The sequence below is a fragment of the Macaca mulatta genome, chromosome 1 (genome assembly GCF_049350105.2).
Source record: "Macaca mulatta isolate MMU2019108-1 chromosome 1, T2T-MMU8v2.0, whole genome shotgun sequence".
Lineage (NCBI taxonomy): Eukaryota > Metazoa > Chordata > Mammalia > Primates > Cercopithecidae > Macaca > Macaca mulatta.
The window spans coordinates 202,891,153-202,904,092 of NC_133406.1; the positions used below are offsets into that span (position 1 = coordinate 202,891,153).

Sequence of the window (12,940 nt, forward strand, 5' to 3'; positions counted from 1 at the left end):
TTAGTCTATAGGCTGTTATAACAAAATACCATAGACTGAGTGGTTTCTAAACAACAGATTTGGCTGGGTGTGGTGGCTCGCACCTGTAATCCCAGCACTTTGAGAGGCTGAGGCGGGAGGATCATTTGAGCCCAAGAGTTCGAGACCAGCCTGGGAAACATGGCAAAACTCCATCACTACAAAAAAATACAAAAAGTTAGCTGGGCATGGTGGTGTGTGCCTGTTAAACCCAGATAACAGAGAGGCTGAGGTGGGAGGATCGCATGAGCCCTGGAGGTGGAGGCTATAGTGGACCATGATCAGGCTGCTGTACTCTAGCATGGAGACCCTGTCTCAAAAAGAAAAAAAAGAAAAAGAAAAAGAAATAATAAAAAAAAAAATACAGAAAAAACCCCACAAAACAAAAGCAGAGATCAGAGATTTATTTTTCACAGTTTTGGAGGCTGAGAAGTTGAAGATCAAGGTACTGGCAGATTCAATGTCTGGTGAGGGCCTGCTTTCTGGCTTAGTGGCAGCTGTCTTTTCACTGCGTTCTCACATAGCAAAAGGGGAACTCTGATCTTCTGAACCCTTATAAGGGCACTAATCCCAATCATGAGGGCTCCACCCTTGTGACCTAAACACCTCACACCTCCTAAGGTCCTACCTCCTAGTACGTTATCTTGGGAGTTAGGATTTCTTTTTTTTTTTTTTGAGATGGAGTCTCGATCTGTCGCCCAGGCTGTCGCCCAGGCTGGAGCTCACGCAAGCTCCGCCTCCCGGGTTCACGCCATTCTCCTGCCTCAGCCTCCTGAGTAGCTGGGACTACAGGTGCCCCCCACCTCGCCTGGCTAGTTTTTTGTATTTTTTAGTAGAGACGGGGTTTCACCATGTTAGCCAGGATGGTCTCGATCTCCTGACCTCGTGATCCGCCCATCTCGGCCTCCCAAAGTGCTGGGATTACAGGCTTGAGCCACCGCGCCCGGCCGGGAGTTAGGATTTCAACATGACTTTAGGCAGGGGTATAAATATTCAGTCTATAGCATTTGGTGATTGATTGGAGGCATTGAAGTGTAATTATTTTCATGTTCAAATGATTATGCTTTCTTTTTTCAAAAGTTTGTTTTTTCTGGTTCATGTGAATGCATGGTTGAGAAATCCATTTTAGTAATAGTCCGCAGAGCAAAATTCTTCAGTGGTGTTTCATTCCTCCAGAGCTCCTTCCCGTAACATGGATTTTAAAATCACATCTCTGTGATCTCTTCATGTTGTTCCCTGTTGACAAGAGATCTGGCTTTTAAAGAGCAGAGAAGCTATTGGCAGATTAATTTTCCTTTCCAGGTTTATCTTGGTTTAATGACTTTCCCAGAATATTTCTGGATTGGGCCCTTGGGCTCTGGTTTTCACGGCAATTTGTCAACAATGACAAGCGCTTCTCATTTTCTAGAGCTCTTCGACTATTTCCAGTTTTAATCTCTAACCCTTGCCTTTCTCCTCTTTGGAGTGGAAGTCACTATGTTATGTTTTATAATATGTTGTATAGCTTTTAAAGTCCCTACTCATATGTCAACTCAGTTGACCCTACAGTAAACCTGTGAAGAAGGCAGGACAGGTCAAATTACTGAGATTGAGAGAGGTTAGATGGCTTTTCCAAAGTCAGGAGGTAATAAATAGTAAAGCAGGTGATAAAACTTAGGTAGGTTTTCAGATTTCGTAGTTTTATGCTTTCCTTAATGTACCCTGTATCCAAGAAAAGGGAGTTAGACTAGCTGGAATAGTTACGTTTTCAGCAGTAGAGACACCTCAATGAGATACTTTTTTCTTCTATGTATGGTCTGTGGGACTTCACCCAGACATCAGCATAGGCCTTTTCAAGGAATATCTGGACTACCAATAATTCCTAGACTACAATTTCTGAAGCTGTTTTCTGTATATTAAAGCATATGTATGATTTGTTTATTTATTTGAGATGGATTTTCGCTCTTGTTGCCCAGGCTGGAGTGCAGTGGTGCCATCTTGGCTCACTGAAACCTCCACCTCCCGGATTCAAGCAATTCTTCTGCCTCAGCCTCCTGAGTAGCTGGGATTACAGGCACGCACCACCATGCCTGGCTAATTTTGTATTTTTAGTAGAGATGGGGTTTCTCCATGTTGGTCAGGCTGGTCTCGAACTCCTTACCTCAGGTGATCCACCTGCCTTGGTCTCCTAAAGTGCTGGGATTTCAGGCATGAGCCACAGTGTCCAGCCTATGTATGTATATTTTAATTTCTTCCCCTTCCCTTTAGGTGGTTCTAACTTTGATGGTTTGAGGCCAAATGGGAAGGGACTGCCTGTGGACCAAAGCTCCAGGGGTCAAGATAAACCAGAAAGTTTGCAACCAAGGTAATGCAACTCTCCCTTCATTTGTCCCTTGTAAGACTGAGGTTCTCCTCATAGTACTGAGACCATTTTGGGCATAATGTAACTTGTCCCAGGGTAGCTGGCCTAGGAAATGTTTTTGTTTGTTTGTTTGTTTGTTTTTGAGAGAGATTCACTCTTGTTGCCCAGGCTGGAGTTCAGTGGTGTGATCTCGGCTCACTGCAACCTCCACCTCCTGGGTTCAAGTGATTCTCCTGCCTCAGCCTTCTTGAGTAGCTGGAATTACAGGCATCTGCCACCAAGCCCGGCTAATTTTGTATTTTTATTAGAGATGGGGTTTCTCCATGTTGGTCAGGCTGGTCTCAAACTCGTGGCCTCATCTGATCCTCTCGTCTTGGCCTCCCAAAGTGCTGGGATTACAGGCGTGAGCCATCATGCCTGGCTGGAAATGTTCTTAATAATACCTGACATTTGGCCGGGCGCGGTGGCTCAAGCCTGTAATCCCAGCACTTTGGGAGGCCGAGATGGGCGGATCACGAGGTCAGGAGATCAAGACCATCCTGGCTAACATGGTGAAACCCCGTCTCTACTAAAAAATACAAAAAACTAGCCGGGCAAGGTGACGGGTGCCTGTGGTCCCAGCTACTCAGGAGGCTGAGGCAGGAGAATGGCGTGAATCCGGGAGGCGGAGCTTGCAGTGAGCTGAGATCCAGCCACTGCACTCCAGCCTGGGCGACAGAGTGAGACTCTGTCTCAAAAAAAAAAAAAAAAAAAAAAACACAAAAACCTGACATTTATTTGCACTTACTGCCAGGCACCCTGCTCTTATTTGGACTATCTTATTTTAGCCTAAGAGGTAAGTACTTTTTTCTGTTTTACAATTAAGGAAATTCAGGTGATGAGAAGTTACATAACTCATCCAAGGTCCCAGAATTAGCAAGTGGCCAATCTGGAATTTGAAACTGGCAGTCTAGCGCTTCTTTGAAAATGTAGATTAGAAACGTTTGATTTCACTCTTTCATTCTTTTAGGTGTTTCCTGACTCTGAAGTGACTTTTTTCCTGTTTTATTTACTCTTTCCCTACTTGCCCCCGAGGTGTGTTATTATATAAATATCTGAAGTCTGTACTCCAGTGCCCCCTACTGAACATATCCGGAATCTGTCTGGTCAAGATAAAACACTTACTTGTGTCAGTATTTTAGTTACAACTATAAATACAGTACAACGCAAATAGTAATAAAATATAAATTTTCATTGCCTTTCTTTTTATTTTGGATTATTTCTGTGGAATAGATGTACAGAATAGAATGATCAAGTCAAAGGATCTAGAGGGTTTTACAGTTTTTTTCTTTCTTTTTTTTGAGACAGAGTCTCACTTTGTCACCCAGTCACTGCAGCCTCTGCCTTCTAGGTTCAAGCAGTTCTGTGTCTCAGCCTAGGCATGCGCCACCACACCCAGCTCATTTTTGTATTTTTGGTAGCAATGGGATTTTGCCATGTTGGCCAGGCTGGTCTCGAACTCCTGGCTTCAAGTGATCTACCTGCCTGGGCCTCCCAAAGTGCTGGGATTACAGGCATGAGTCACCACACCCGACCTGTCAATTACGTGTTCGAATCCCATACTCTGCCACCATTCATGTGGGTGAGGCATTAATGACACTGGGTTTCATTTTTCTCATTTAGAACTGAGGGAATTAGATTATCTTTAAGATGCCCCTCTGGTCTGAGATTCTGTGACTCTATTATCAGGAAAATCTCCAGACCAATATATTATACAATCAACAAAATATAAATTTACTTAATTCCACAAAGAAATAGTGTTGTTTTAGTAAATAAATTTTACTTTGGCCTCCTTTAGTCTTCTGTGACTTAGATGCTTGTATATGGGAACTTTTAGCTTTGTATTCATTCATTTTGCAATAGGGACTCATCCACATATGAAAAAAATATTTTGTTTTTCCAGACAGAATAAATCCAAGTCCGAAATTACTGGCATGGTTCGCTCCTCCACTATCACGGTGTCAGACAAGGCTCATATTTTATCCATGCAGAAGTTTGGACTGCGAGATACAATTGTGAAATCACATCTAGTACAAAAAGAAGAGGATTACACCTATATCCAGAACTTCAGGTAAGCTAACTGGGTTCTAGGATGTTTTCAGAGCAGAATGATCATTTGACTTTCTGGAATTTGGTCACTTCCCCCTATACCTGGATTTGGAGGCATACTCTTCTATAGAATCTCTCCCCTCATTTTTGAAATGAGTGATTCCATTCACTCTTCATTAACAGGCATTTATTCTGTGCCCTTTCTAGGTGGGCACTGTGGTAGGTGTGGTATAGTGGGAGTGACACGACTTGCAGATAGTTACAGAAATATTTGCAGAGACACATGCAAATGGGTACAGAAGAAGGAGCACCATCCTGATTCTTTTATTTATTTGTTTTTTATGTTTTATCTTTTTGAGACAAGGTCTCACCTAGTTGCCCAGGCTGGAATGCAGTGGTGCCATCACAGCTCACTGCAGCCCACTGCAGCCTCAGCCTCCTGGGCCCAAGTAACTCTTCCACCTCAGCTGCTGGAGTAGCTGGTAATACACATGTGCACCACCACACCTAGCTAATTTTTTAATTTTTGTAGAGACAGGGTCTCACTATGTTGCCCGCACAGGTCTCAAGCTCCTGGGCTCGGGCGATCCTCCCGCCTTGGCCTCCCAAAATGTTGAGATTATAAGTGTGAGCCACCACACCTGGCCTCCTGATTCTTATGTATCCCTCCAAGGTTTTATACTCCCTTGGTTATTCTGGGCCTTTGAAGAAAGTCATTTAAAATGAAATTAGTAAAATGAAGTTAGCTGGTGTTTGGTAATCTTTTTAGGCAAGATTACTAAAAGCTAAATGAATAAAGGTTGTGAGATTCTGCTAGATCTTTCAAAATGATTGCATTGGGACTATAAGATAAAATAACATTGTTTCTAGGGATATAAACTGTCAATTATGGTGAAGTAGTTTTTTGAATACTGGAGTTGCTGTCTTGCCAAAAGTAATTACCAAAGCACTTTTCATTTTTTCATTTCAGTAGTATATACAAGGCAAATAATTAGGCAGATAATGGCTGGGTAATGGCTGTTTAAAGGAAGTAGGAAGGTTCAGAGTAGGCCTGTACTGTTTGAAGTTGTTATCACAAAAGCAACAGATACCATGACAGACCACAAGTCACCCCTTGGTGCTGCAGTCCTGGTCTAGGTTAGAAATGATATTTCTTTTGTCTTAAAATGCCAGTCCGCAGAGACTGAAACCAGCATAAATCAGCATGAAATGCTTTCTCCTGTTATCTCCATAGTGATTCGGAGTCACTAATTATTTCTCTTTGGTGACAGGTTTTTTGTGGGAACATACAATGTAAATGGGCAGTCCCCCAAAGAATGCCTCCGGCCCTGGCTGAGCGATGGTGTCCAGGCCCCAGATGTCTATTGCGTAGGGTGAGTGCTTCTCTTCTAGTCCTCTTCATCTTCAAGCACACAGAGCTGTGGTTGAAGGATGGGTCTTCACAGCAGGTGAAGGATTTGAAAAACGAACAGGTGCCTGATAACAGCTGCTTCCCTGTTTGATGTTCTTCCTCATGGCAAGCAAGCGTCTGCCACTCTTAAAGTGGAGTGCTTGGCATTTGAATGCTAATATTTAATTTTTAATGTAATCTTCTGTTAAAATCCTGAATTGCATCCTGAACTCAGTGCATCCTGAACTGAACTTTATTGCTTGGACATTCAATACATTTTTGGTTACAAAGCAAAACTATCTTTTGCCAGAGAAGGAAGGTTAGCTGAAGAAAGTCCCATCAGTTAGTCTTTTTTTTTTTTGTATTTTATTTTTTATTTTTTTTTATCTTCTCATCACTATACTGGGCATTACTGGTGGGAAGGGGCAGCAGAGCTTGTATGGTATATTGAAAAGAACTAGAATTCGTAATTTATATAGACCAAAGTTTGAATTCCAGTTTGCCACTTGGTGCTTGTGTGAACTAGGGGTTACAGGTAAAATAGGGACACTTCGAACTACTTCATAAGCTGGTCATGAAAAAGAAATGGGTTTTTGTTTGCAAAAGCACCTGGAAAGTTCCTTGGCATTTAGTTCCTTGGCTCTAAGTGTTTGTTTATTTTTTCCTCCTGAGGGTCCTGAAGTTTAGCTAGAAAGCTACGGCTTATGCACCTCAACCAATCTGAGAATGTGTCATTTGCACATTAGTTTTCTTTACTATCTAACTGGTTGCTTCTCAAAATAGGTTCCAGGAGCTCGATCTGAGTAAGGAAGCTTTTTTCTTTCACGATACCCCAAAGGAAGAAGAGTGGTTCAAAGCTGTGTCAGAGGGTCTTCATCCAGATGCCAAATATGCAAAGGTAAAAGAGGAGTCAGGGACTTCTTAATTTTATGTGGCTATGCAGGGAAATCCCAAGATCATTTTTCACCTTTTCCATGACCTTTATCTTAAGCCAGTCTTAATTATCCCACAATTTTCATTTCCAGATCTTCCAGAAGGGGTGCCACTGGGTGGGAAAGACGCAGGGTCTTGGCACTCGTAGGTTAGCACATAGCGTGCTTGGTGAGTTGAACAGATGATTACCTGTGTTCTAGTGTGGAGAAGGAGGCACATTAATACCCTCAGCCAGCTTCCAGACCATGTTTCCTTTGGGGTATTTATTCCTGTTTGCAGTTTCTATTTAATGCCATGTCTCTCTTTTCCAGGTGAAGCTTATCCGATTGGTTGGGATTATGCTGCTGTTATATGTCAAACAGGAGCATGCAGCTTATGTCTCAGAAGTGGAAGCTGAGACTGTGGGGACAGGAATCATGGGGAGGATGGTGAGTCCTTGGTTGGTATGTTTGGCACATTGAGGGCCTTAGCGCCTGAGGTATTGACCACTTCTGATGACACAGTCACTACACGTGTCCCAGTTGGAAGGTGCCAATATTCCAAGATGAATCATACCCTCAAGCAGGGCTCAGTCGAGCAAACTATTTAGAAACTGTATTTTAGTGGACTGCCTGCGCCTGTCCTCATATTCACCAACACTAGAGCCTCCAGTTGATCCTCCCATTTCACCCATGAAGTATCTTGCAGAAACTATGCTGGGTCATTCAGAAGAACAAAGAATGCTGATAGTAGGTTTGCAATTTCCTTTTCTTATTGAGGCCATTAAAGTTCTGTTTTTAGGTTCTTCTGTGAGAACTTAGCTTTGTGTGGCAAAGGGCACCTATGGTTTGCCTGTGATTTAGTGAAAAGAATACTGGATTAAGGGAGCTAGATTTTGGGGCCAGGCGCGGTGGCTTACACCTGTAATACCAGCACTTTGAGAGGCCAAGGTGGGTGGATCAAGTGAGGCCAGGAGATCGAGAGAGCTGGGTTGTGGATTCAGCTTTGCCGCTGACTGGCTAGTCATTCTGCCTTCTTTTTTTTTTTTTAATCTGTACAATATAGGTAATCCCACAGGATTATTATAAAGATTAAGATAAAACATTTTGAAAGTCTGTAGGGATTTGTTTGTTTGTTTGTTTGTTTGTGAGATAGAGTTTCACTCTATTACCCAGGCTGGAGTGCAGTGGCGCCATCTCAGCTCACTGCAACCTCTGTCTCCCAGGTTCAACCAGTTCTCTGCCTCAGCCTCCCGAGTAGCTGGGATGACAGGTGCCTGTCACCACACCAGGCTAATTTTTGTATTTTTAGTAGAGATGGGGTTTCACCATCTTGGCCAGGCTGGTCTTGAACTCCTGACCTCATGATCCACCCGCCTCAGTCTCCCAAAGTGCTGGGATTGCAGGCATGAGCCACTGCGCCCAACCAGAAAGTCTGTAGGTTTAAATGACTGACACAATTAAGTTTGAATTGGATTTCTTTGGGGATCCTTTCCACAGGGCAACAAGGGAGGCGTGGCGATCAGGTTCCAGTTCCACAACACCAGCATCTGCGTTGTGAATTCTCACTTGGCAGCCCACATTGAAGAGTATGAGAGGAGGAACCAGGACTATAAGGACATTTGTTCTCGAATGCAGTTTTGTCAGCTTGACCCAAGCCGTCCCCCTCTCACCATCAGCAAGCATGAGTGAGTCTGAGCTTCCACCCTATGTGGTTCACCATGAGTACATAGAGTTGTGGGCTCTGTCTTTTCATGCGGAGATGCCTGGTGGTGGTTTCCTATTGATGCAATGGTGGTAGCTGCCACCTCTTGGTTATACATGGATTATATCTCTTGAAAACATTTAGTTTCCTAACTTGCCATCTGGCAGATCTCTAGAGTCTTTCTCTTTTCTTACTTTTTTTTTTTTTTTTTGAGATGGAGTCTCGCTGTGTTGCCCAGGCTGGAGTGCTGGAGTGCAGTGGTGCGATCTCGGCACACTGCAAGCTCCGCCTCCTGAGTTCACGCTATTCTCCTGCCTCAGCCTCCCGAGTAGCTGGGACTACAGGCGCCTGCTAATTTTTTGTATTTTTTTTTTTTTTTGAGATGGAGTCTTGCTCTGTCGCCCAGGCTGGAGTGCAGTGGTCGGATCTCAGCTCACTGCAAGCTTCGCCTCCCGGGTTTACGCCATTCTCCTGCCTCAGCTTCCCGAGTAGCTGGGACTACAGGCGCCCGCCACCATGCCTGGCTAGTTTTTTGTATTTTTTAGTAGAGACGGGGTTTCACCGGGTTAGCCAGGATGGTCTTAATCTCCTGACCTCGTGATCCACCCGTCTCGGCCTCCCAAAGTGCTGGGATTACAGGCTTGAGCCACCACGCCCGGCCAATTTTTTGTATTTTTAGTAGAGACGGGGTTTCACTGTGTTAGCCAGGATGGTCTCGATCTCCTGACCTCATGATCTGCCCACCTTGGCCTCCCAGAGTGCTGGGATTACAGGCGTGAGCCACTGTGCCCGGCCTTCTTATTTTATTTTTAAATTTTTATTTGCATGTCATCCTTGCTCAGGGACTATGCTAATCTTCTCTGTATCATTTCAATTTTAGTATATGTGCTGCCGAAGCAAGCACACTCTACAGTATTTCTCAAGTATCATGTGTTCTTGGGAAAGTATAAGGTTTATTTATTTATATATTTGTTTTTGAGATGGAGTCTCGCTCTGTCTCCCAGGCTGGAGTGCAGTGGCGCGATCTTTGCCTCATTGCAATCCCCACCTCCCAGTTCAAGCAATTCTCCTGCCTCAGCCTCCTGAGTAGCTGAGACTACAGGTACGTGCCACCACGCCCGGCTAATTTTTGTATTTTGAGTAGAGAGTGGGGTTTCACCATGTTGGCCAGGCTGATCTTGAACTCCTGACCTCGTGATCTGCCCACCTCGGCCTCCCAAAGTGCTGGGATTACAGGCATGAGCCACCACGCCCGGCCATTTATTTTTTCAGTATTTAATTTTATCAACATGTGTGAGAGTCCCTGGCTGCTATAGTATATAGCAGGCAGAAATAAGAAGAAAGTGAGGCTGGATGTAGTAGTTCATGCCTGTTATCCCAGCAATTTAGGTGGCTGAGGTGGGGGGATCACTTGAGTCCAGGGGTTGAAGACTAGCTAGCCTGGGCAACATAGTAAGAACCTGTCTCTGAAAAAAATTAAAAAATTAGCTGGGTGTGATGCTGCATGCCTGTAATCCCAGCTACTCAAGAAGCTGAGGCAGGAAGATAAGAGAAAGGGAAGGGAAGGGGAAAGACAAGGAGAGGAAAAAAGAAAAAAGAAAGGAAAGGAGAGAGAAAAGTTTATTTTGAGCAGGGAATATGACAAAACAGCAGTTGACAGCTATATTGTCGTCTGAGTTCTGGTTAAGATTTCTTTTTTTTTTCTTTTCTTTTTTTTTAAGATTTGTTTTAATTTGGGTCTGCCTACATCCAACATTATGAAGAAAACAACCAAAGAATGAGCATCTCAAACCCAGTTTTTAGAAGTATGTTTTAGGATTTTATATATCTGTTCTTTCCAGAGCATGTATAATTGAGAGTTGGACTACATTTGTTTGCCTCCACTTGGTCTTTTTTTCCTCTTAATCCAACTTTACAAAGCTATAGTTGCAGCTGCTGAGAGCATCTTGTGCTAATTTTTGTTTCTTCTCTTTACTTTATCTCATTTATCTCTACAACTTCCTATTTGTCTAAAGTCAAAGACTTAGAATTTTAGACTTTACGGTAACAGTCGAAGCTTTGCTACTTCTTTTATGAAGAGGAAGAAGCCACCGGGGCCATGATATCTGCCAAGGAGCAAACAGAGTTACGCCTCTTGTCCTGCCTGCTGAGGTGGAACTGTCTGGAGCTTTTTGGTGTTCTGGAAGCTGACAGGATGGTTTTTCTTCTCCAGGGAGCCTAGCAGGAAGTGTCTTGCAGCCGAGCTCTTCCATTCTGGTGAACCTGCAGCATCCTAGTTTGTGAGGTCACAGCTTATGTGTCAGTTTGTCTGCTTTTAGTTTGTGGATGCATTAATTTTGGTGTGCGTGTACTGCTGTGCATATTCTCTAATGACGTGGTTGTTGGCTTCAGATACAGCAGTATTAGACTTAATGAGATGTACAGTATCATCAGAGAGGCTTCAGTTAGCTTTTTCCCAAAGTAGCAGAAGGAATAAAACACCTTCTACACTCCACTCAGCAGTGCGGAAAGAGCCAACCGATGATATACCGGTGGTTAAATCCAGGCTCCACTATAAAGTTTGAACTTTGTTTCAGAGGAACTCTGCTCTAGAAACAAAGGCTGAGAGTGTGTTTTGTGGACTGCAGTATACACAGAGGCAGAGGTGGCATCGTGGCATCATCTGAGTTGGGGTCTCTGGGTGATTGGCATGACTCTCGATTCTTGATGTTTTTGTCCTCTTCCCAGGAATGGGGTAAATTACTCTCTTTTAGATCTTATTAGACTGTCTTTCCAACCTACAAGAATAAAATAATTAAGGAGAACACAAGGCTGTTTAAAATGAACTTGGACCAAGATAATTGAGCAAGCATCACATTATAATATTAAATGGGATGGCAAGAGAAAAAAATTTCCCAAACAGTTGAGCCATTTTCCCACCCACCTCCCAAGAGGCTGAGCCTCAGGGGCCTTCTGTCAGAAGCACTCTGGGTAGGTCAGGTTAAAGTTCCTCCTAAACCCTGTTACCTTTGTGCTCTGTCCTCACAGCGTGATCTTGTGGCTGGGGGACCTCAACTACAGGATAGAAGAGCTGGATGTGGAAAAAGTGAAAAAGCTCATCGAAGAGAAGGACTTTCAAACCCTGTATGCATATGATCAGGTACAGATGGCCACCTGTGCCCCCTTCCAGCGGCTGTCCTCTACCGTGAGGGCATAGAAAAGCCTGGCTTCCAGACTCCCAGCCTCTTCTTCTTTGGCTTGGGAGGTTTCCCTGAGTTCCTGATGTTGTCCAGTCATTTCTTCATTTCATCTGCATTTCCCTCTTCCATAATTGTCTCCCATGGCTCTCTCCTGAAGCACCTTGTCTCCTTTGGGAGCAAGAGCGTGTTCTCTGTCTCATCTTCTCATTCATTTATTCAAGAGGTCTGAAGTTAAGGCTAAAAGAGTACCAAGCTTCTGTAAAGAAAGGACTTGGTATATTTAAGATGATGTAATAATTGTTTTTAGAATGAGCCTCCTTCTCCTCTGTGCTTCTCCTCAGCAGACTTCTCCAGTGTGTGACAGCTCTTCCTAAATGGCTTTCCTCACTTCCTATAGGAATCAGTTCTGTAACCTGCTGTTCTCCATCATTGCTTGACGTAGCATTTCCTTCTCAGAGCACTCGCTGTTTCACAGTACAAGAGAATCTCTTTCTCTGACTTTTTTCTGGCTACTTCTCTCAGTAGATTTCAGACCTGTTCAGGTGGTCATGTTGTTCAGAATGTTAAAGTCCTTTTTTGTTGTTGTTGTTCTGTATCCTCCCTTTTAGTAACCTTGGTATTGTCATTAATCTAAATCTTTCTATTATCTTTTTTTTTTTTTTTTTTTTTTTTGAGACAGAGTCTCGCTCTGGCACCCAGGCTGTAGTGCAGTGTCGTGACCTCAGCTTGTTGCAACCTCTGCCTGTTGGGTTCAAGGAATTCTCCTGCCTCAGCCTCCCAAGTAGTTGGGACTATAGGCGCGTGCCAGTATGCCTGGCTAACTTTTTATATTTTTAGTAGAGACGGGGTTTCACCATGCTGGCCAGGCTGGTCTCAAACTCCTGACCTCATGATCCACCCACCTCGGCCTCCCAAAGTGCTGGGATTACAGGCGTGAGCCACCGTGCCTGGCCTCTATTATCTTACTTTCCCCAGTGCAGATTAATTAAAGATAAAGAATCTCAACTTAGTTATGTCTTTGTCTGTTTATCTCCTCTGTGTTCTGGTATGAGGCATTCTACTTTCCCTTGTAGTTTGATACCTATCTCTACTTGCCTTCTTTTCTGGTCTTTCCTGAAGTAATAGTACCCATTTTGTGTGTTATCTGCCTACTACATGGTTTTAAGGTCTATACGTAAGCATCAGTTTACATTCATACCTACATTTTTACTATTTTCTGTTGCTTTTTAAATAGTTTTTTTCAGGAATTTGGCAAGTAGTATCTACTAAATAGCTGATCGTGTGCAATGGTAGAGCTGACAGTTCTTC

General features: G+C 43.5%; 1 protein-coding gene and 1 non-coding gene across 2 annotated transcripts in view; one reads left to right on the forward strand and one right to left on the reverse strand.

The window, feature by feature from the left end:
• Positions 1–12,940, forward strand: part of INPP5B (inositol polyphosphate-5-phosphatase B) — a 76,920-nt gene that overhangs the window by 41,693 nt on the left and 22,287 nt on the right. The window contains 7 exon segments of the mRNA XM_015135734.3: positions 2,266–2,362; positions 4,302–4,469; positions 5,719–5,820; positions 6,621–6,735; positions 7,082–7,198; positions 8,249–8,436; positions 11,481–11,592. Coding sequence (XP_014991220.3) covers positions 2,266–2,362; positions 4,302–4,469; positions 5,719–5,820; positions 6,621–6,735; positions 7,082–7,198; positions 8,249–8,436; positions 11,481–11,592 — 899 coding nt within the window.
• Positions 9,254–9,357, reverse strand: LOC114674869 (U6 spliceosomal RNA). The gene has a single exon (XR_003725953.1). It is a non-coding gene; the product is annotated as a U6 spliceosomal RNA (small nuclear RNA).